Below are 20200 nucleotides of genomic sequence, written 5' to 3'. Positions count from 1 at the left end.
GTTTTTAATCAAATTGCATGCTGTTCTGGAACCTTCTTTGATTCAGCTCACAGGCAAATGCCACTCTGAAGTCTTGGCTGTAGTGATTGGTTGTGTAGCTGCACTGATAAAGATGCTGATCTTTATGCCGTTACAGCTAGTAAGGCGAGAGACTTAGTTTGTGTCTACGTGACAGAATATTGTTTGTGAAATGTTATGTTGTTGGCTCAGATCAGTGGTATGGAGGTTCAGTTTCTGTTCTTCTCTGTAGAAGGTTTTCTTCTGCCTTTTGTTTTTGAGACTTGTAGAAGGCACAGCAGAAGTGGTCTCTTCATGAGGAGTTGTCAGACGTGTACTTTCTTGTTGGGTTTTACTTTGGAATCTTAATATTTGCGACACAATTTTTCATTATCATTAAGAGAAAGTCATGAGTTTAGCTTGCAGCTGGTGGGTTTATCTGGTATCTTTATCTTTTCTCAGTTTGTCATGTTGGTTTAGCAAAACAAAAATAAACTTGCTGTAATTTTACGTGAATACAGTTCTGAAGCCAGAGTGACTGAGTAGCCAAAAAAAAAAAAAAGAAAAAAGCTGTCTGGTAAGGAAACAAATACCTTTTAATCTAAAAATGTTGGTTAAGTCAAAACTGAAACATTTTGCAAGGATGGATTATCATCAAAAATATATTTATTTTTTTTTTTTTTTTTTTTTATGTCTGAGATGTATGGTCATGCTGAAAGAGCTGAAGATGTGCTCTAGAAAAGCAAAATACCTCAGGGATTTGTAGGGCAGTCACTCAGGAGGTTGGCTGCAGGTGGTGGGAAGAAAGTTAAACTGCAAAGTCCCGGCCCGTCCTGATACAGGTGGATTGGATCTTTCCCATGAGGGTCTAAGTATCTAAGCTATCAACTATTTAAGAGGAGATTGATCTTTTGCTTGTTACCCCAATTCATTTGTGTATATTGGAGCTCATACATCTCTTCTGATTGAGGCAAGCTCTCTAATCATTGCTGGAGTGTTTGCTGTCCTCTGCTAAATTCTCCTTTTTTTTGTTATGATACACACCCACCCCCCAAAATAGGAAGCAAACGTGTAAACGTTCTTGAAGTCCTTATAATTTTTTGCAGAATAAGGAAAATCAATCATTTTGTATTCAGTTTTGAGAATACCTGTTTTCTTTTACTATTTTTAAGGTATTTTAATTTTCTATCTCAATATATTATCTACTTAAGTTATGAAACTTTGTTTGCTTACGCCCTTGTCAAAGGGTGTAGAAATAGTTTGCTGAGAGTGTAATTAAGTGAATCACAGGCCCTGATCCTGTGAGGTGCTTAAAGCAACTAGTATCGTTGGATAGGGCTAATAGCATCAGGTGTGCACATAAGTACGTTGTTGGACTGGGATTGCGTGGTAGTCATTAGAATCTTAGTTTTGAAAAGTGAAAGTCACATTTCAATTTTTGCATTTTATTTATCAGCACTTAGCACAGGGTGTAGATTTGTGTTGGTCAAGGTTCCTTATTTGGGGCATAAGAATTGCTTGTGTTTCCAGACTAGATATGTAAATCCAATCAAGGTGACCTAGACAGAAGATTCAGTAGTTTGACAAACCTTTATCTATTTATGTTGTAATTAAAAAAAAAAAAAAAAGGCAAAAAGCAATGCTAATGTTTTTGTTATCACTGTGTATTCTTGTCTCTAATGGTTATACAGTAAATGTACAGGCTTTGCAGAATAATACTTCAAAACATTTGTGTGTTTACTGTTCTCTTTGTGCTTTTTCTCTATCAAATTTTTTGGTGTAAGCATTTTGGTTTTTTTTTTCTGTTTTGCACTGAAATTAGTTACTTAATTTCCTCTAATATTGGGAGCCTAGTAGCCACGATGTCCAGCAAAACAACCTTAAAATGGGAGGGAGTGGACAATGGGCAGAAAGTAAAAGGACTGAGTATTTTGGAATGAGGTTGTGTTGTAATTTGTAAGACGTTATTTTGTTATTGGATACCATGAATTCAGTAGTCATTTTTCTTTTGTCTGTAATGGAGTTTTTTAACAATGGGCTTGCTGTGTGTTGACCTTTATTTGAAGTATGACATTCTCGCATTTGCATTTTTTGATCTTTTTAAATTTTGTTTTGCCTAAAGACTCTGTGTGGACAGTAATGACCGCACGTTTCCGATTGCCTGCTGGCAGAACCTACAATGTACGAGCATCTGAGCTGGCACGAGACAGGCAGCATACGGAGGTGGTCTGCAACATTCTTCTCCTGGATAACACTGTACAAGCTTTCAGAGTTAATGTAAGTAATTTGCTTGTTGCAAATCAGTATCACTGAGCTTGCTTTCCTTTGCTGGATTTGTATGGCTAGAGTATGACTTTCAAAATAGTGTTAAGTACAGAACAGAAGGGAAAGTTATGTTCAGGCAGGCATGTTTGTACACGTACATACTAAGTCACTGTGAACTTAGTCATTCTGGCGTCCTCTATAGTACAAACACATCTTCATTTCAAAATTGAATATACAAAGCACAATTTATTTCTAGTAATTCTCTTCACAGACTAAAGTTGTATAGTGGAAATGGAGGGAAGTTTTGCCATTGAGATGAATGAGAAACGAGCTTTTGTTTTGCTCCATTTTGGTTTTTGCATTTTGAGCATGAGTAAGGTGTAATGATAACTTTCCTTGTGACTGTCTAGCTGTGTTCAGTCACATGGATGGTTATATTTGCTTACAGCTGTCATCTTAAAGTATCTCTTTGTTTTTTGGTTTTCTCAGATTGTAGTCTTGTTCAGTGCGTTCCCTCACTTAAACTTACCACCTTCTAATGCATTGGTGAGGATGGCAGGAAAGAAAATAGGAAGCTGGTTGCTGAATGATGAGGGCTGTTACTGGGAAAAGTGAATAACTTTTACCTATAAGCCTGGAATTTAAAATGGTTATCCATCGCATTTTCTAGTGTGTAATCCTTGATAAGGAGTTAAAATGAAAATGTTCATGATTTTGTGCATATGTTCACACAAGTGCAACCATTTCTTTCAGCTTCTTGATGAAGAAAAACACACAAACAACAGGCAAGGACCTCACAAGAACACATTAGAGCATTTAAAGTGATCTTTGCATGAGAAGAATGAGAACTCAACAGAAAAGCAGCTGTTGGGTGTCCTGGGGCAGGAGAACTCAGCTTTTACTTTATAAGCTATAGAATTGATGATTTATCTGGAGAAAGGTTCGATAGTGTGATGGTGAAAGTTTCAGGTGGCATGTTTATTACAATTTTTCAAGAGAAAATTGAACTTCAGCGAGTGGCGTGAAGGAGTACCTCAGTACCGAATAAGGCTGTGGGACTTCAGGTGGGAAGTGAGGGAGAAACTGAAGGGCTTCTCAACTTGATGTGAACAAGTTTAATTTGGGCTAGTTGAAAAAGTTCTAATGCTCAGTAATTACATCGAATTCTGATATGTAGTGTTCAGTGAGGATATTGATCCATTTGAATGTTTTAGGGAAGATTTGTGATAGTGATTGTATTTCTCTGTTCTGTGATCAGGTGGTTAGAACCTGTGCAGCTTGCAGCTGCCTATCAGAGGAGCAAAATCTCTGTTATCTAGCAAAAACTCGCAAGGATCCAGTGTTGAGTGGATTAAGACTTAGAGGTAGACTTGGTGGTTATTTTTTTAGATAATTCAGTCAAGATAGAAGGTTTTAGGATGTTCTCTTCAGGCATTTTTGTAGTTCTATCAGGAGCTATTTAACTTCTTGGGATTTCTGAGTAGTTAACGGTGAAAATTTTGGATGATGGAGCTGGGATAAGGATGACCGAAACTTCAGTTTATCAACATCAAGCCTCATTTACTTTCTGGGATAATTTCTCCTATATCCCAATATTCCCCTGCTGTTCTCTCTCTTATCTTCTCATCCTTGCTAACAGTTTCCCAGTCTATGCTGCCTGCCAAAAAGCAGCATGTGCAAAAGGTAGTCGGAGATAAAGCATTAAAAGTGCATGAGAAATTGTAATGTTGTGGGTTTTCCGTTCAGGTGCTGAGTTTTCCGTTGAAATACCTGTGTTGCAGTTCTTTGTTTGTAAGAGTTGGCTGAAATAAGGAATAATTGTTGTATACAATAAGTATGGGAGATGATGCTTCTTTTTGATTTAGGTGTTCAAAAGCTGTTAGAGAATGCTAGTGCCTTTCTAGAATAGAATCACCAGTTATAAATCCTCATAAGTCTATTCTGTCGCTCCCAAGAAAAAATTATGTAATATGTTCTTGCCACCTTCCTAGTGTACTAAATATTTTAGTGCATGGATCACGCTTTACTGCTTACACAGATCAGCCTTCAGGTTTGTCTGTTAAAACGGAATTTAGGGAATAAAAAGTTCCTTGGTCCTCAACGTTTTGTTCTCGGGTCTTAGCTTCAATCTGTTTTTTATAGCTAGGGAGTAATAAAGTATTCAGTCATAGCAAATGTATGTTAACCTACATGGTATACAGGTTTTCAGGGTTTATAGCTGTGTTTTACTTTATTGTGGTTGACACAATACTTGGCAATAAATATTTATGGCATTGTTTTCAAAATAGGAAGAACAAAAATAACATAAAATAAATTAGCAAGGTGTTTTGTCTTGATGATTGCTATAGGTATTCTGTATGCTAATGATTGTAAAGCTTAATCATCTGGAGTATACAGTGCTGTATTAATAAAAATGTACTCAAATGCTATTTCTTCTCCCAACAGCAAAGTACTGATCACAGACAATGTCTCTTGGTAATTTATGTGACATGTTCTAAGTTCACATTTCAACCAGCTTTTTCCATTGATCTACAAAATAGTCATTCTTTGTGTTAAGCCTTACCTTGTATAGAAGGTAAAAAATCAAATCAAATAATCCCTGTGAATTGCAGCCAGAGAGGGGTTATTTTGGTTGCCAGCAGAAGAATCAGCTGGAACTAACCTGTGCATCGTTTGAAGAGTAGAAATCATTTCTATAAAATGCTCTGCCTTCTAAATGAAGAATTTCTACATTGACCCTGAAGAGCATACTTCATAAAATGTGTAACTGGAAGAAGTGAGGCTGACTTGAGTTAATAACATGATCAGGATGATTTGCATTACCGTAAACCTGCTTATTCAAGATCAAATTGCTTTAATTGTTTTTAATTAAGTGTTTAAATACCTCAAATCGTATCGTTTCCGTGCAGGCTGACTTAATTGTATTCCCTGGAAGCCAGTACATAGATACAGAGCTCACACTAAACTTGAGGGAAAACTAAGTCAAGGTAGATGGGATGAGTTGTTCTGTGAACAAGGCTAGTGGGATAGCAGTCATGGATAAACGTTTCAGTTTGCAGCCTTTATTGTGTCAGAATTCTCCTCAAAGTTAGTGAATTTGGACTCTAATGGAAATAAAATTTAAAGATCTGTAAAATAACCCAAACCAACCAAACAAAAAAACCCAACCAGCCCACCTGTAATTCTAGAAATGAAAATTTTCCATAGGCATTAAACCTATGTATTTGCAGATCTTTTCCTAAATTTTCAAACATGGGTGTTTGCAAACAGCTAACAGTCATTTTGCAATTAGAAATTAATGTGTATATATCTGGTGGTACTGGATGTTAGCCACTAGATGATAAATACTTCATAAAGTGTAGTTACTATATTGATTTCTAGTGTTAATGTCATATTTTTGCTGAAAGGCCGAAATTTATTAGATATTTTGCCTTCAGCAATGACTAATAAGTACATATAACATTCTAACCGTTTTTTTCATAGATTTTTCATATATTTTTCCATTATTCCATTGTAAGAGGAAATATTAATGTTTAACTTTATCTGTAGGAATAAAGCCAGTTTCTTTTTACGCTAAACACATTTATTTGTTTTGCTTTTTTATTTAAAAAAGGCAAAAGTAGAAATATGTGTTATCATACTTTTTATAATTTATAGCAGCTATTCAATGGTTATGATAGTATTATAAATATTTTGGACCTTTCACAACAAGCAGGATTGTGACCTTCACCTGCTCTGGCAAGCTGCAACATCGTTATATAAATATCAGAGATGGGTTAAACTGAGGTCTGGTTTTACTAGATGCTTATCTTTATTTTGCACCGAGAGTAAAACATTGTGATCAAAACAAATGCTTCATGTTGAAACTAGTCTTCTCTTACCAAATTTGCTGCTCTGTTGCAGGAGAAATACCTTCCTTGCGGTCGTGAAATGACGTTCTGTATTACTAAATTCAAACTGATCAGCAAGTTCTAATCTTTTTCATTAGGAAACATCTATTCTGATATTTAAGAACCAGTATAAATTCTCATGTTAGATTGGAAAAAAGCTACAGAATCGATAACTACATGTTATTTGAAGAAGTAACATGTCAGCTGTGGTAAATGTAAGCCTAAACTTGGGTTACAAACATCTCCTGTTTTCTTGTAGTTACTCTTGTAGGTTCTTAGTTTGAGTTCTGATTTAAATCTACATGGGGGAAAAATACCAAGAAGCAATTAGCGTCACTATGTAATTTTAAAATTAGTTTTATTTGCTGAAAAAATTGTACTGATTACTGGTTTATTTCCAAATATATCAGAAACAACTAGTTTAGTAAAAATGAATGACTATTTTGGGATTCTACATAAAAATTGCCTTATGCGTTTTTACTGTTGTATGTTTATTATGTTAGCTTTTTTTCTTTGTTTTTAGTTATTGGAAAGTAAATTTTTCAATAGTGAACTTTTTAACAATTGCGTTCTGGCTGTTCATTTCGTTAAACAGCAAGAAATTTTCTCTGTATGATTTTAAAAAAAAATCTTCTTTCAAAGTAAATATAGCAATTCTTAGATCACTTTAACTTAGCAAAGTTTATATGGGACCTGAAATATATGTCTTTTGTAATTTCAACTACAGTACACAGAGCTGTGGTTATGATTGTCCTGCTGGGATCATTTCAAGCATAATTTGTTGATAGCTTTTCTAATTTTTTTATTATTATGAAATAAATTATCAAGCTTCTTGGAGTTTTTAGCCCCCGATAAATGCTTTTGACAGTTTACTCAACTTCAGTGTAATTTCAGCTGAACAAAAAAAAAGTTTTACTCTAAGAGGATGCTCTTAGATGCTAACAAATGTCTGAATGCTATTTGTAGATTTTTCCACATACGGATATTAATTAAATTCTTGCAACCTTCTTTTGACCTTTTAGTTACATACTTCTGTTTTAACGGCTGTAAAAAGTAACTGTTATACAATCTCTATGAGAAGTGAGGTCATTTGGGAGCAGAACAGCATTTTTTTTTGTTTTAAAACTTTAAAAATACCTTACTGCCTACAGTAAACAAGGCAAGATGTGTCAAATCCTCTATGGTATCAATAATACTCGGCACCTAGGAGATTGGTAGAAGCTTGCTTGGTGCCGGAGAAGTAGAAAATCTGGGTGGAAAATGTATCAATCAGCTCTTTCATCTTTTTTTGTTTGTTTGACAGTTGTTCTTGCAGAATTTTTCCTCATCTTTTGTACTTCAAGAAGCTATGACACTTTATCTTCTTTGGGAAACTCCTTTCAGATTTCACCAAATGTATTTGTCATAATGGCACACTCAGGATTTCAGTTACTGTGTTGGCAGTATTTTCAGGTTAGGCAAAAAATTGCAAGGTATCGACAACTACGGATTCTTTTTGTATGATTTTGTGGGTAAGATTTGTCCCTGTAGTAGAAATCGGGTTTGTTCATTTGTCTCTGAAAAGCAATGTTACTGTTATTCAGTTCATTTAAATTACTTCATTTAGAGTGAAGTAGTATCTTTGAGAGAATGCATTTAAATGACGCTTCTCAGTTAGATATTTGGCTGCTTCAGCTGTCTATGCCATTTAACTTTGGAAATATTTTCAATATACTGGTTCGTTTAGATTCAGAAATAGACTTTTCAGATAAAATAAGTAAGAATAACTTGTACAGACCTGTACTTTTAAATTTAGTGACCCAAACAAGGCTATAAAGTTCTTTGTCGAATCCTAACTTTTTTTCTTTTCTTTTTTTCAGTACTCCTTTTAAATATCAAATTTGGCTAATGACTGGCTTTCAGGAATAATCACGTAGCTAGCTAAGAAGTGAGAAATTCTTACTGTCAGAAAATGACAAAGAAGAAAAATAGTAATTCCTTACATATGTTTCAAAAAGAGAGATGAAATTCATTTAAAAATAGTGCTCCTGGGATGCACTTGTGATATTTAAAATTTAGGCTGCTAGAGCACATCTGGAAGAATGCGTATATGCTCTGCCTGCCTCAAGTCTGTGTGTCCAATTATATATATATTCATTAAACAATATGTGCATTTGTTCTCTGCAGAAACATGATCAGGGACAAGTTCTATTGGATGTAGTCTTCAAGCATCTCGATTTGACAGAGAGAGATTACTTTGGTTTACAGTTGGCTGATGAATCTACTGATAACCCTGTAAGTTTACCCAGTTTTGTAAATATGATTGTATAAGTCCTGATCATGTTCATTGCTATGCTCTGTGTCATTGTAAAGAGAAGTAAATAGAAGCAATTGCAATATTGTGCCCTCTTCTCCAACTGTGTTATTGGAGTGGTTCCGTATCACCTTGCATTTTCGATAAAACTAAATGTAAACAGTTACAGGTTTGGAGTAAAATACCGAGTTCTGTGCTTAAGAAATAATACCTTAAAAGGACACTGCTTTTTTTATTGAATCTATTTACTAGACTGTGTGATCATTGTCAGTCGGGATAAGAAATAGTAACTCTTTTTAATTAAGACTGACAAAAAAAAGAGAGGGGGTTTTAGATTGTCCTGTACAGTGTTTTTGTTTCTAGTCCAGATACCCGGTAGGTCTTTTAATAGTGCTTCATATAGTCCACTGTCTGACAAGGGCTGTCAGCTCATCACCTTAACAGAAAAAAGAAGGGACTCCTTTGAAAATGCGCTCTAATTTAATGCTCATGAGCTTTAATTGAAAGGAAATTCCATAGGACTGAAACTTTGTAAATCATTTTATAATTCACTAGTAGAAACAAATAGATCCAGCTTTAACGTTCAGTGGCTGCAATAGTTATAGCTGCACTGCTGAGATCATGATTGCTCGCAGAATACTTCTTGAATACTTTCTTTTATAGGCATCAAACGTTCGGCACTTGTTTTAAAGTGCAATTTAACTAACTATTATTCCTTATAATACAGTTCTTTACCTAATTCCCATTATATGCATGTCACAGTGATGGGGTCTAAATTTATCTCCCAACTTGTGTGTCAAAAGTAATTTTTGTTCACAAAATGTGCAGAATGTGATCTAGAGATAAATGACACTGTAGTGTTAATCATTCAGTAACTAAGGTGAATTTCAGAAGATAGTGCAACTTTCGAAAGTGCAGATTGGGTCTACTGTTGTTTTGCCGTCAAGAGTGACTGTTTTAAATAGAAGGAATACTTTTTTTATCTTACTAAAAGGTTGGGGTTTTTTTTTATTTTTAATGTAGAAGAGGAAGAAAGAAGTCACAATACAGCCATAATTTTTTTCTGCCTGAATAGTTAACAACTTCCACATTTCTTTCTTCTCTAGAGTGAATTATTCTTAATTATATTCCTTTTCTAAGTTCTGGTAAGATTATTAATATGAGTAAGCCTATATAGCACAGTTGTAGGTATTTTAAAAAGTTTTCTTTTGTAACTTCATGGATAGTTGTTTTAAGACATTGGCAAGCTGGCCTCATTTAATCTTTTTATTCTGGAAACTTTGTTTCCAGGCTGAAAAGACCTAGCCATGCTCTAGAAAAGGTTGAATTATTTTTCAGCTTTGTTTAAAAAGTACTTAATTGAATATCACTGAATATTTTACTCTGCATTCAGAAATTTGTGGTGCTTCTTATTCTCATTTATCTGGCTTCCCAAAGCTTAGACCTCCTCCAAGATCTCTTTTTTCAGTTTATCTATCAGCAGCTGAACACACCACTGTAATAGAAGGATCTGGTTAAGAGTTAGTCCAAAAGAAGAATGACTTCCCAGCTATTTGGTATAAGCACATGCTTTAAAGGTTTAGTATTCTTTGATTTCTAAATATTTTGGCTTTTCGGCGCATATCTAGTTGCCATGAAAACTGTGTGTCAGAGCTAAATAGAAATGTTACCAATATTAGTCATGTAAGCTTGAAGAATTTATGGGTTGGACTAATTTCAGGTTTTGATATCAGTTTACTTTTACACTCGGTTCATTTGGACAGAGAACCCAGACAAATATTCTAGTTACTTGTGAAATAGCACAACTGAATATTAGTAAGATGCAGTCAGTACGGCAGGAGATAAAGGTGATGGGGGAAAAGGGGATTCTGCTAATTGAGTGGGAAACCTCTATCATTGTGCCTAAATGTGGGTTTCGTAAACTGCACAAGCTTTGTGTTTTTCTAGAATATTAATGTCACAGTAAAAGCCAATGCAAGAAAGCATTGGTGGTGTATTTGGCCGGGGTCTTGGGCTGTGGGTGCCCGGAGCAATGCTGAGAAGGGGGTAATGGTGCATAGTGGGAGTGAGGGTGCAGCGAGTACTGTCAGTGTGGGTGCTGGAGCACCCTTGACAAGAGGGAGAGAGGCAAGGATCGTTGCTGGGGGAGGAGAGAGTACAGAAATGACTCTCTAAGGGGTTGGGATACAAAATCCATGAATCTCCAAATCTGCCTGCCTCTCAGATTTATGGAGACGTAAATGGGATAACATGTGTTGCTAGCAGCACCTTGATTCATAAAGTTCTGGTACTTTTGCCTAAATCCCATCAACTTCAGCTTAATATTAAGGGGTTTAACCCTTTGCAGTTTCTCAGAGAGAAAAATCACCATTTGCTTTTGGATATCACTTGAAAGCATGGATATTGCCTGTTAAATATGGTTCAAAAAACAGTTACGCTTCTGTGCTTTGAGCTATGCTAGTACATACCAAATTGATATTTACAACCAGAAGGAAGTGTAAATACAAGCTTTTCTTTTAGACATTTCATTTCCAGTTTTTTCTGGATTAACTGTAATAGCAAACAATATTTTCCATTTTAAAAAAAAATAAAAAATTGGAGGATTGTCAGTCAGATCTGCCTATTTATCAGATATATTGGATCATAACCCCTTGCTTAAAGGTACTGTAGTATCTTTCACTGTGTTTTGAAAGGTTCTTATATAAAATTAATGGGTATCCCTGGCTGGAAAGCTCTTTCTTAAGCCTTTATATTTAGTCTTAAAAGTTAGTGGATCCGGTGTGAGGTGGTTGGGTTTGTTTGTTTTTTTTTTTTTAATAATCACACTCTTTAAGCTGTGTCATACCATCTCTTTAGTTCCTTTTAGGTCATCTACTACAAGGATACAGCATATGGACGTAGTCATCATTATTTGTTATTCCCGATGAATTAAATGACTCAGAATTAACTTCAGATCCATAGTGTGTGTCAGGTAGCTCAGGTACCTCCGTGTGTTTGTTTCCTCCTCCGTCACATGAAAAAAATAAAAAGCCCTGTCATAATTGTGAAGTAGTTATATGCCGTGCAGAGTTAGGTCTCTGTCACTTCATAGGAACTGTGGCCATAAAACCATTTCCTGAGGCTTGTGGGCTTGCACTGCAAGGCAGGATGAGGAATCGAACAGTATTTATAACAACGGTCGACTTATGAGTTAACTGATGTACGTTGGTATTTGCAGACTCTGCTGGGTTGCTGGTGGGGAGTGGTTTAAACAACTTGTAGGGCTTTCCAGAGTACCATACTTCTCTCTGAAATTTGCACCATTCATTTTTATAAAGATCTGTCTGTACTTCCCCACAGCGGCGTTCTCCCATAGACATGATCAAGATTGGGCACTGTTTGGTAAAATTGTTCTGTAGTCCTTAATCCATTAGGCTGAGTGTTGAGCCTTTGGTTTCCAAGATCCCAATTAGTGACTTATCAGAGATGACACTCGGGCTGACAATTTGAAGAGAATCTGTGAGCCAGTGGGATCACTCCCTGGATGTGTCAGACCTGCAAAATGCCGAGTCAAAAGTACTGGAACTAGTTTAAGCAAATTAACTTCTGAGTTGGGTAAATTAGCCTGCTTAAATTAGCCTACTATAAGTTCTTCACTGCCACAGTTAGTTCACCTTAGATAATCAGTTTAAAGAGTAGCTGAAGATGGTTAAACGCACCATAGTTGAGTTCTAACCTTTCTCAGGCTCAGATGTCAATCATATAACCAAGTTATAGTCGAATTAGCACTGTAAGAGACAGATACTTGGACAGAGGTTAATCTCAGGGAAAGAAGAACAATAGCAAATGTTGATGATAATGTTGGTGTCTTTCCAGAATCAGGAAGAAGACTGTATGCCAGTAAGATGTTTCCGTAAAAGACCAAGTAAAAAGTAATAGAAAAGCAAGTTACTTGATATATAAGGCTATAATTAGTACCTTTATTGTGTCTCTAAAGTTGGCATTATAATTTGTGTCTTTCCAGAGGTGGTTGGATCCAAACAAACCTATCAGGAAACAATTAAAAAGTGAGTACATGTATGTATTTTGTCAATTCATATATCATTATTACGCTGTTTTTCCAGGGAACCCTGATTAATTAGAAATAACTTTTCTTGACCGTAGGAGGATCGCCTCACAGTTTGAACTTCAGAGTTAAGTTTTTTGTAAGTGACCCAAACAAGCTCCAAGAAGAATATACAAGGTAGGTCTAATTAATTTATCAAGAAAACATTTTCCTAGAAGGCTTATGTTTAAGGGGAAACCTATCATTAATTTTTTTAAGGTCTAAAATGGAAATTTTCTTTTAAATCATTTTTGTGTCATATTTGCAAGCTTCTAATTTTTGCCTAATAATTACAGATATGAACTATGCAGTTGCACCAAATCAATATAACAAAAAGCCTCTGTGAATAAATTTGCAAATTTATATGCAAAGTGAAGTAACTACATGAAGAAAATACTACCAAGTAGAAAGAGAAAAGGGAAAGTAGAGAAGAGAGGAAAAACTTAATCCCACTATTCACCAATGAGTACAAATTTAATTTTATCCTTACTTGTTTTCTCCTTTGTGATTAAAAAAAAAAATAAATCCTGAGCTTTCTGCACTTTTTTCTTGATACCCCACCCCTCCCACCCCCCAATTTTCTGCTTGGCACTAATAAAATTAATCTGTTTGTATGGTTGTAGTCCTGGCTTGAAGCATGTAAGCTATTTTTTAATAGCAGTGTGTTGAAGTCCGTTGAAGAAAACGCTCAGTGTGAGTGAAGATAGGAGGCTTGTGAGTTGCAATTAGTCCCTGAAGAAATACATCAAATTTCCACTATTCTTAATTAGTTCTGGTCCTCTCCATAACTGGCATGATTTGACAGATTGGAATTTTTGGATGTCAGCCAGTCTGAAAACAGGTCAGCCCCACTCAAAAAACAATATCTGAATCATTAAGGATAGCTTTAGAAATGCAAGTACCAAAACTGAAAATTTGAGTCCACATTTGTTTATGATTTCTTGTGATTTGTCATATTTTGGCCAAAATTTTAGACACAACTATGCAGACAGAATTTACTAAAATGAGTCTCGGAGATCCTGGATCAGGCTTTGTTTTATTGAAATACTTGCTTTGAGAAAATTTGGCGATTTACTATATCTGAATAATGAAAAATGTGTTATTTGAATTAAAGGACAATATGTAATATTCCTAAGGAGGTGGGAAAACCAGTAAATGTTTATCAATATGAAGTAAACAGTAAAGAAGAGATAATTATTTACTTTAAATGTTATGCTGTAAATACAACGTGATAAATACAGCATCCATTTGGATGAAGAATAATATATGATTGCTTTATCTAGGTCGGCTTTGCCTTTTTTGCTAATAGGCCTAATTGCCCCTGAGGAAACTCATTTGTATTTGGAATTACTATAAGGAGAGAGTTGTTATCCTTGGGAGATTTTGGAGTAAGGTTAGGGTGCCATGTCACAAATACGGGGTTCTTTCATGTAATCAGTATTCGCAAGAAAAGAAAAGAAACAAAGCACAAAGTTCTGACAATTCTGGCTCAAGCTGAGACTCTTGGAAGATGCTCAGTTTTTCTAAATTTCATGAAAACAGAGGAATGAGTCAACATACGAGGCAGTATGAATAGATGTCAGGGAAAGGTTCAGTGAAAGTTTGTGTCTTATTAGACTAATGCGAATTTGTGTGAGGGAGACAGGTTACGAATGCCCCAGGTCAGGAGAGGTCAGTGGGAGCTCAGCTTGTGTTGGAGAGTTTTTTAGGAACTTGTCTTGGTAGGAGACGGAGCTCCATTAGTTCTGCTCATGGCAGAAAGACTTGCTTATTAATGTTGGCTCCAGTTAGCAATAACTCTGTCTTACCCTTTTCTAGGTCTGTATATATTTGTATATATATAAAAGGAAGATGAAAACATTGTAATGCAATGCCGCCTTCATTGTTTTAGCTGAATTTGTTGTGCAGGCTTTTTCAGATCTCCATTGCTAAAGCTTCTATTGATTTCCCATCTTGCTCAATAATATGCAAGGCTTCTGCGTTCAAACTGGGGTGGTTAGCTAACAAGCAATTAACTTCACTGTTTGCTGAAAACAGTGGATAGAAAATGAACTCTGCTTGGCATTATTTAATCACGAGGTCCCTTAAATACCATGGGATATTTTCAATAAAGCATTACACCAAAACCAGTAAAATAAATGAAGGTGCAGCTGCACATAGAGGATTATTTTGTCCTACATTTGTGCAGCCATAAATTTTCGGTTAACGGGAAAAATAGGAAAAATTGATTTTTTGGGGTATATTTGTGAAGAGATGCTCAAGCGCTAAGTATGTGAAGCATATTCTTTTAATACATAAAATTAACTTGTCATTTATTGCTTTTTTTAATCAGGTAAAGAAATTTTGCTTTATCTGTCTCTTGGTTTCAATATGCATTTTAAGGTGGAAAACAAAAAAGTATTTTGAGGTCTTTAGAGCCTGGCTATTGTCTCAGTTTTGACTTCTTGAGGTTAATAGTTTAAACTAAGCTTCTTGCCATTCTAGTCAGTAAAAGAACCTTCAGACGGTTTTGTAGGAGTTGAGCACATGGGCTAACATCTTTGCTTGTCAGTCTGCAATTATTTTCCCTCGTTTTCTTTCAAACATGGAATGTTTTACCTTTCCACTATATTTAGCTTGCAAATGATTGGATTTCTGTGTGTATATTTGTAAATGTTTGTGGAAGTCTTTAAAGTGGTACTTAATCCACTTTCTGAAGACTGCACAATTATGAGAAGTCCTATTATGTGTAATAAAGTGTTACATTCTATTTTTAATTTCTTATTGCAAGTTAATATTGGGAAATGTTTAATGTTTGGTTTCAGTCGAACTTGAACTAGGTGTTTTTGATAAGGAATTTTGATGACTGTTTATAATGAATGGGTATGGCTGACTCTCTACTTTCAAATCAGAATAACAAGAAGGAAACCAGATGATTTTTGTAATGACAATAATGTAGGAGGTCCCAAAACAGAATAAATTTATAAACAGGAATGATGTTTAAATTTTCCACTCAGTGAAACTGTTTTTTTAAATAAAAAGGCATTAAAGCCAAAATTCTACAGCTGCTTTTACGCCCCATAATAAGCAATTTTTGCTGAAAGTTTAAGCTTGTGCTAACATCCTGCCATCTCAGTAAGTCTTGTTTGTTACCCCACTTCAGTCTCTCTGTCAGTGGAGGTTTATAGCAGGTGTGATTGGCCACTTGATGTAAACATTTATACTACTTTGAAATTGTCTGAAACCTTTGAGTGAAATATGAAGGAACTAAATCTAATGAACAAAAGATTCATTCTGAGATGTTAACAAAATATTTGGGTTTTGTTGGAGAAACAGAGGAAGTAGTTTAGAGGGAAATCTGTTGGCAGTTTCAGGTTTGTTGGGATTTCTGTTATAGTGTTTCTGCTGCTGCTGTTTTAAAGTGCTTATTTGTTCCTTTTGCTGTTTCTGTCTCCTTCCTGACTTGAAAGAGTGGGCATGGGAAGATTAGATGAATTTATAAACCAAGCTTTTCTCATATCATAATTAAAGAAAACTTCAGAAGTTCAAGGGAAGTCAGTTGGAAGGCGTTTGACATGATAGAACCCACAACTTTTTATTTAAGAATGTAACTCCAAAATACTAAAATAAATTCTCTTAATTTAAATGAAAACAGAGTAATATCAAATACTCAATGAGAATAAACTAATTTTATCTACCTGGAGTACAAATCATTCTTATTAAGGTACCTCCATACACAGATGCAAACTTCAACTTTTATTTGCCATATTGAATAGTTCTGTTGTTCACACTCATTCATCATGAAGGCACTTCTTTTTCCTTTTTTTTAAACTTTGTTCAACATAAATACTGGAAAATAAAGCAGGTATAATGTGAAATTTGCAGCCTTTTACTGAAATATAATGTATAACTTCATAGCCTGTAACTAGTTTAATTTACAAAGTTGGATTATTATTTTACTAATCACAGTTTAATTTCGTTCCCATAGGAGCTTAAGAAACAGCATGCAAAATATTAAGTTTTAGTTTTGCACTAACTGAAAGCAAAATGCATTAAATTGATAAAAAACTATTATATAATTTTATTTTTAATTATAATGGGGGTTTCTGTTTTTGTTTTTTTTTTAATAAGGTACCAGTATTTCTTGCAAATTAAACAGGACATTGTTACTGGAAGGTAAGACATTTTTGTTGTGTTAAACATTAAATGCAACTTTGGTTTAGAAAAAGTTAACGGTGAGGGATTTTACCTGCAAAAATAAAAATATATTTAAAATAAATCACTGTTTATGCAAGTAGAAGTGTTTATAATAGTTATCTGTGCAATTTGTTCATGGACTATGAAAGACTGGGCTTTTTGAAATAAGCAAATTCATATGAAACATGTAATTTTATTTGTTTCTTGTTTTAAAAACAAAACAAAACAGATTGCCCTGTCCTTATAATACTGCTGCTCTTCTGGCTTCCTATGCTGTTCAATGTAAGTATAATTAGTATTCATGTACATGTTAGTATTGAAACGTATAAAATGTAGCATTGATTAGTTTCTAAAGAATATAGTTTGTATAGCATTATATTATGATGTTTCTGGACATGATGCTACTTTTCTCATGATTAAGGAAATATGGTTGGTTGGTTTTTCTCCCCCAGCATGTTTTGCTGAATTAGATGTGGAAAAAAAACCTGGTAACGCTTTCTTTCTTTAAACCCATGCAGTTAAAAAGCCCCAAAACAATCCTCTTGTATTTCTCTGTATTCTGAAGCGTAGGGTTGGGTTTTTTTCTTTAGAGTTATACTAAAGCATTTTTTAGAGACTTTAACATTTTCAACATACCATACAGTGGACCTCCAAATAGGTGTGGAAAAGAGAATTCTGGTCATATCTACCCAAAAAGTTCAATACCCATGTTGTCAATTTCAAGCCAGCCAGTGAGTAGATAAGTCTTGAAGACTGAGATTTAGTCTTCTTCCTCTCTCCCCATTTTCCTTCATAAACTTAAATTGTTCAGTGGAAAAAAAACCACCACAACAACCAACCAAGAGACTGTTCAGCACTTGAAATTTGTGATTGTTAGAAATTCAGTTTTCTAAGCAATCCCGATATATCTGTCTATATTTATGTGGTTTTGTGGTATTAAAGATACTTATATCTACATTTAGTACTATGTATAATTTGTACATATCAGAGAAATAGTGTCCATGTTAATATTTTCAGGGAAAAAAAACTTAATGTTTTATGCATAGTTTTGATAAGTGGTCACCTTTTTCCAGATGAATCAATAGAGCAATTTCTCATAAACAAAACTCCCAAACTCCCACTTCTTGGAAATAGATACGTACTGCAAGTGCTGTCATGCCTTAGGGATTTGCCTTAGAAGAGATAAGGTATTTGATAATGAAGCAGGCACTATGAAAAGTTTATAACATTTTAAGCTTTTAAGAATGAAATGTTTTTATTTTTCAAATATTTTAGAAGTGGGAATGCGCAGTGCATTATAATGACATATATATATATGAGTTTGTGCTGCCCTTAAGTTCTTCAGTGTGCAGACCTCTGTCTACTGATTTTCTGTACGTGCCTGTTACTAAACTCCCTCTGGGCTTAGCTCTTGGGATTCTGTATAAATATAGGTAAATAGCAGATGTAGCTCTCAGATAGTCCTGTATTCTCTGTAGTGGATTTTAGCAAGGCATGCACTCCGTTATAAAACCTGGTCCCATTTTCCAATTTTCAAGTTATTTAAAATAGGATCTTTTTCTGGCAGTGTGAGTGCTCCAGACTTTTCTACCTTTCCCTTGCTTATCATCCCACTCCATAAGTGCCTTCATCTCTCTTGTCAGTTCTTCCATGCCCCATGAAAGTGGCAGTAGACCTGCCCAGGACTCACGTCACGCTGTGTTGCTGTGAACTTTCCAGTTTTCGCATGTTATGTTACTTATCTGTCATTGTAAATCTGTTACATGGATTGCAACTATTTAAAGCTGCGGGGTTTTTTATTAGACTTAGAAAGCCTCAAAGCCTGTATTTTTAGCAAATGTTGTTGTTTGTCTGTTTTTTACTCTGACAATAAATGTGATTTTAGTGTATTTCCTATAATTCTAAGAAAGTGTTAGAAATTACGTAAATGCACTTTTTAGAAGTTTCACATAAAGTAGTTTCAATGTAGGTGTATGTATGCATACTTTTTTCCATACATACGATTGAATGTGCAAAAAAATATTTTTCTAATGCTTCTGAATATATCTTAGTACAGAATGAGTTGGTGGGTTTTGCAGATCTTAATAAAGAAACAGCAGTTATAGTGTTAAAAATATATATATTGTGTAATCACATGAAAGCAAGCAAAGGTTGAAGAAAAAATCAAATACCTTGAAGTATATTATTTAATGATAGCCCTTATGACAGCATTTGTGAATTTGTGTATTAAAACTTAAACACTTCATAAACTTCCTGCATAAGCACCTACTCAAAGCTTTCTTTAAATGTTCTCCACTGTATTCACTGAGAACGTGACTGTTTATTCAAAAGGGAAAAGTGGATTTCAAATGTATTCTCTATTTTTGTTTGCTGTAGATCATAAAGTATGTGGGAGCAGACTCTTGTGAATTTGGGGGCATTGCACAATGCCAAGTATATCAGTGATAAACAATAACCTCTCTTTTTAATATTTTAGCCGAGCTGGGAGACTACAACCATTCAGAAAACTTGCCAGGCTACCTCTCAGACTATTCTTTCATCCCTAGCCAGCCTCAAGACTTTGAAAAAGAAATAGCAAAATTACATCAGCAGCACATGTAAGGATTTACAGCAGAAGATATTGACTGACTTTGTCAAATCCTGCCTGCTGGTGCTGTGCTATTGTATTTAAAAAAAAAAAAATGAGTATTTTGTCTTAAAGGTTTCTGGGTTCTTTTGGTTGGTTTTTTTTTAATAGTACATTTAATGTGATTTTTTTGGGGGTAGATTGTCTGTGTAATAAGTACCATTGATACTCTGCACAAATAGAATATCTGTGACAGAATGACAGGATAAATAAGTGAAAAAATGAACTTGTTAAAGGTACACTGAAAACAGTGTTTGTGTCTATTACATAGAATATTAACTTAGCAGGATATAATTTCTTAAGAGTTTTTTTCAGTCTTTGGGAATGCTCTGTGCATAAAGGATTTGTTTTCGTGGTGCTCTCACCAGTAAACAAGAGTTAATTTAGAAGTAACAAAGTCCTTTTCTTCGATATCTGCTCTTTCCTGTGTGCAAGTCTGTGACCTTTTACTAAAGAGGAAAAGGCGATGAAGCAATGGAAAATATTTTTTTTTTTCAGTGTGTAACATTGTGGTACTTTTTTAGTGACGGTTCCTCGGTATTTTAGAACTTAAGTCCTTTTTGTTACAGTTAAATTTAACAAAATGTAAGCTATGTTTACAAATACATTTGCTTAATTGGGGTGTTGTTGGTTTTAGAAAATATTGAATGTTATCTTACATTTCAGTCAATGGCTTAGCAAATTCTGTTAGGTGTAGGGTTAAGAAATTAGAGTTGATGGTAATTTAAACTTTAAGAGTGAGTCCTTGGAGAGAAATTGCTGTTATCAATACAAAATACAGGACTGCAAATGTAATTTCCAGATTCTAGAGCTTCACAGACATTTAAATGATGCAGTGGATTAGAAATAAAACATAAGCGTTTGCAAGC

At 34.7% G+C, this 20200-nt stretch overlaps 1 protein-coding gene across 1 annotated transcript in view; it reads left to right on the top strand.

Moving 5' to 3' along the window:
- Positions 1–2114: 2114 nt before the first annotated feature.
- The window catches only part of PTPN4 (protein tyrosine phosphatase, non-receptor type 4 (megakaryocyte)), a 70680-nt gene continuing 52594 nt past the window's right edge, over positions 2115–20200 (top strand). The window contains exons 1-7 of the mRNA XM_009887282.1: positions 2115–2274; positions 8319–8426; positions 12449–12491; positions 12589–12667; positions 16640–16684; positions 16935–16987; positions 19182–19302. Coding sequence (XP_009885584.1) covers positions 2137–2274; positions 8319–8426; positions 12449–12491; positions 12589–12667; positions 16640–16684; positions 16935–16987; positions 19182–19302 — 587 coding nt within the window. The 5' untranslated portion in view covers positions 2115–2136. The remainder of the gene's footprint in view (positions 2275–8318; positions 8427–12448; positions 12492–12588; positions 12668–16639; positions 16685–16934; positions 16988–19181; positions 19303–20200) is intronic.

Source organism: Charadrius vociferus, unplaced genomic scaffold (assembly GCF_000708025.1).
Source record: "Charadrius vociferus isolate BGI_N301 unplaced genomic scaffold, ASM70802v2 scaffold385, whole genome shotgun sequence".
In the NCBI taxonomy this organism is placed as follows: Eukaryota; Metazoa; Chordata; class Aves; order Charadriiformes; family Charadriidae; genus Charadrius; species Charadrius vociferus.
Note: the sequence above shows the minus strand (reverse complement) of the source record. Positions and strands in the feature narration are given on the sequence as shown.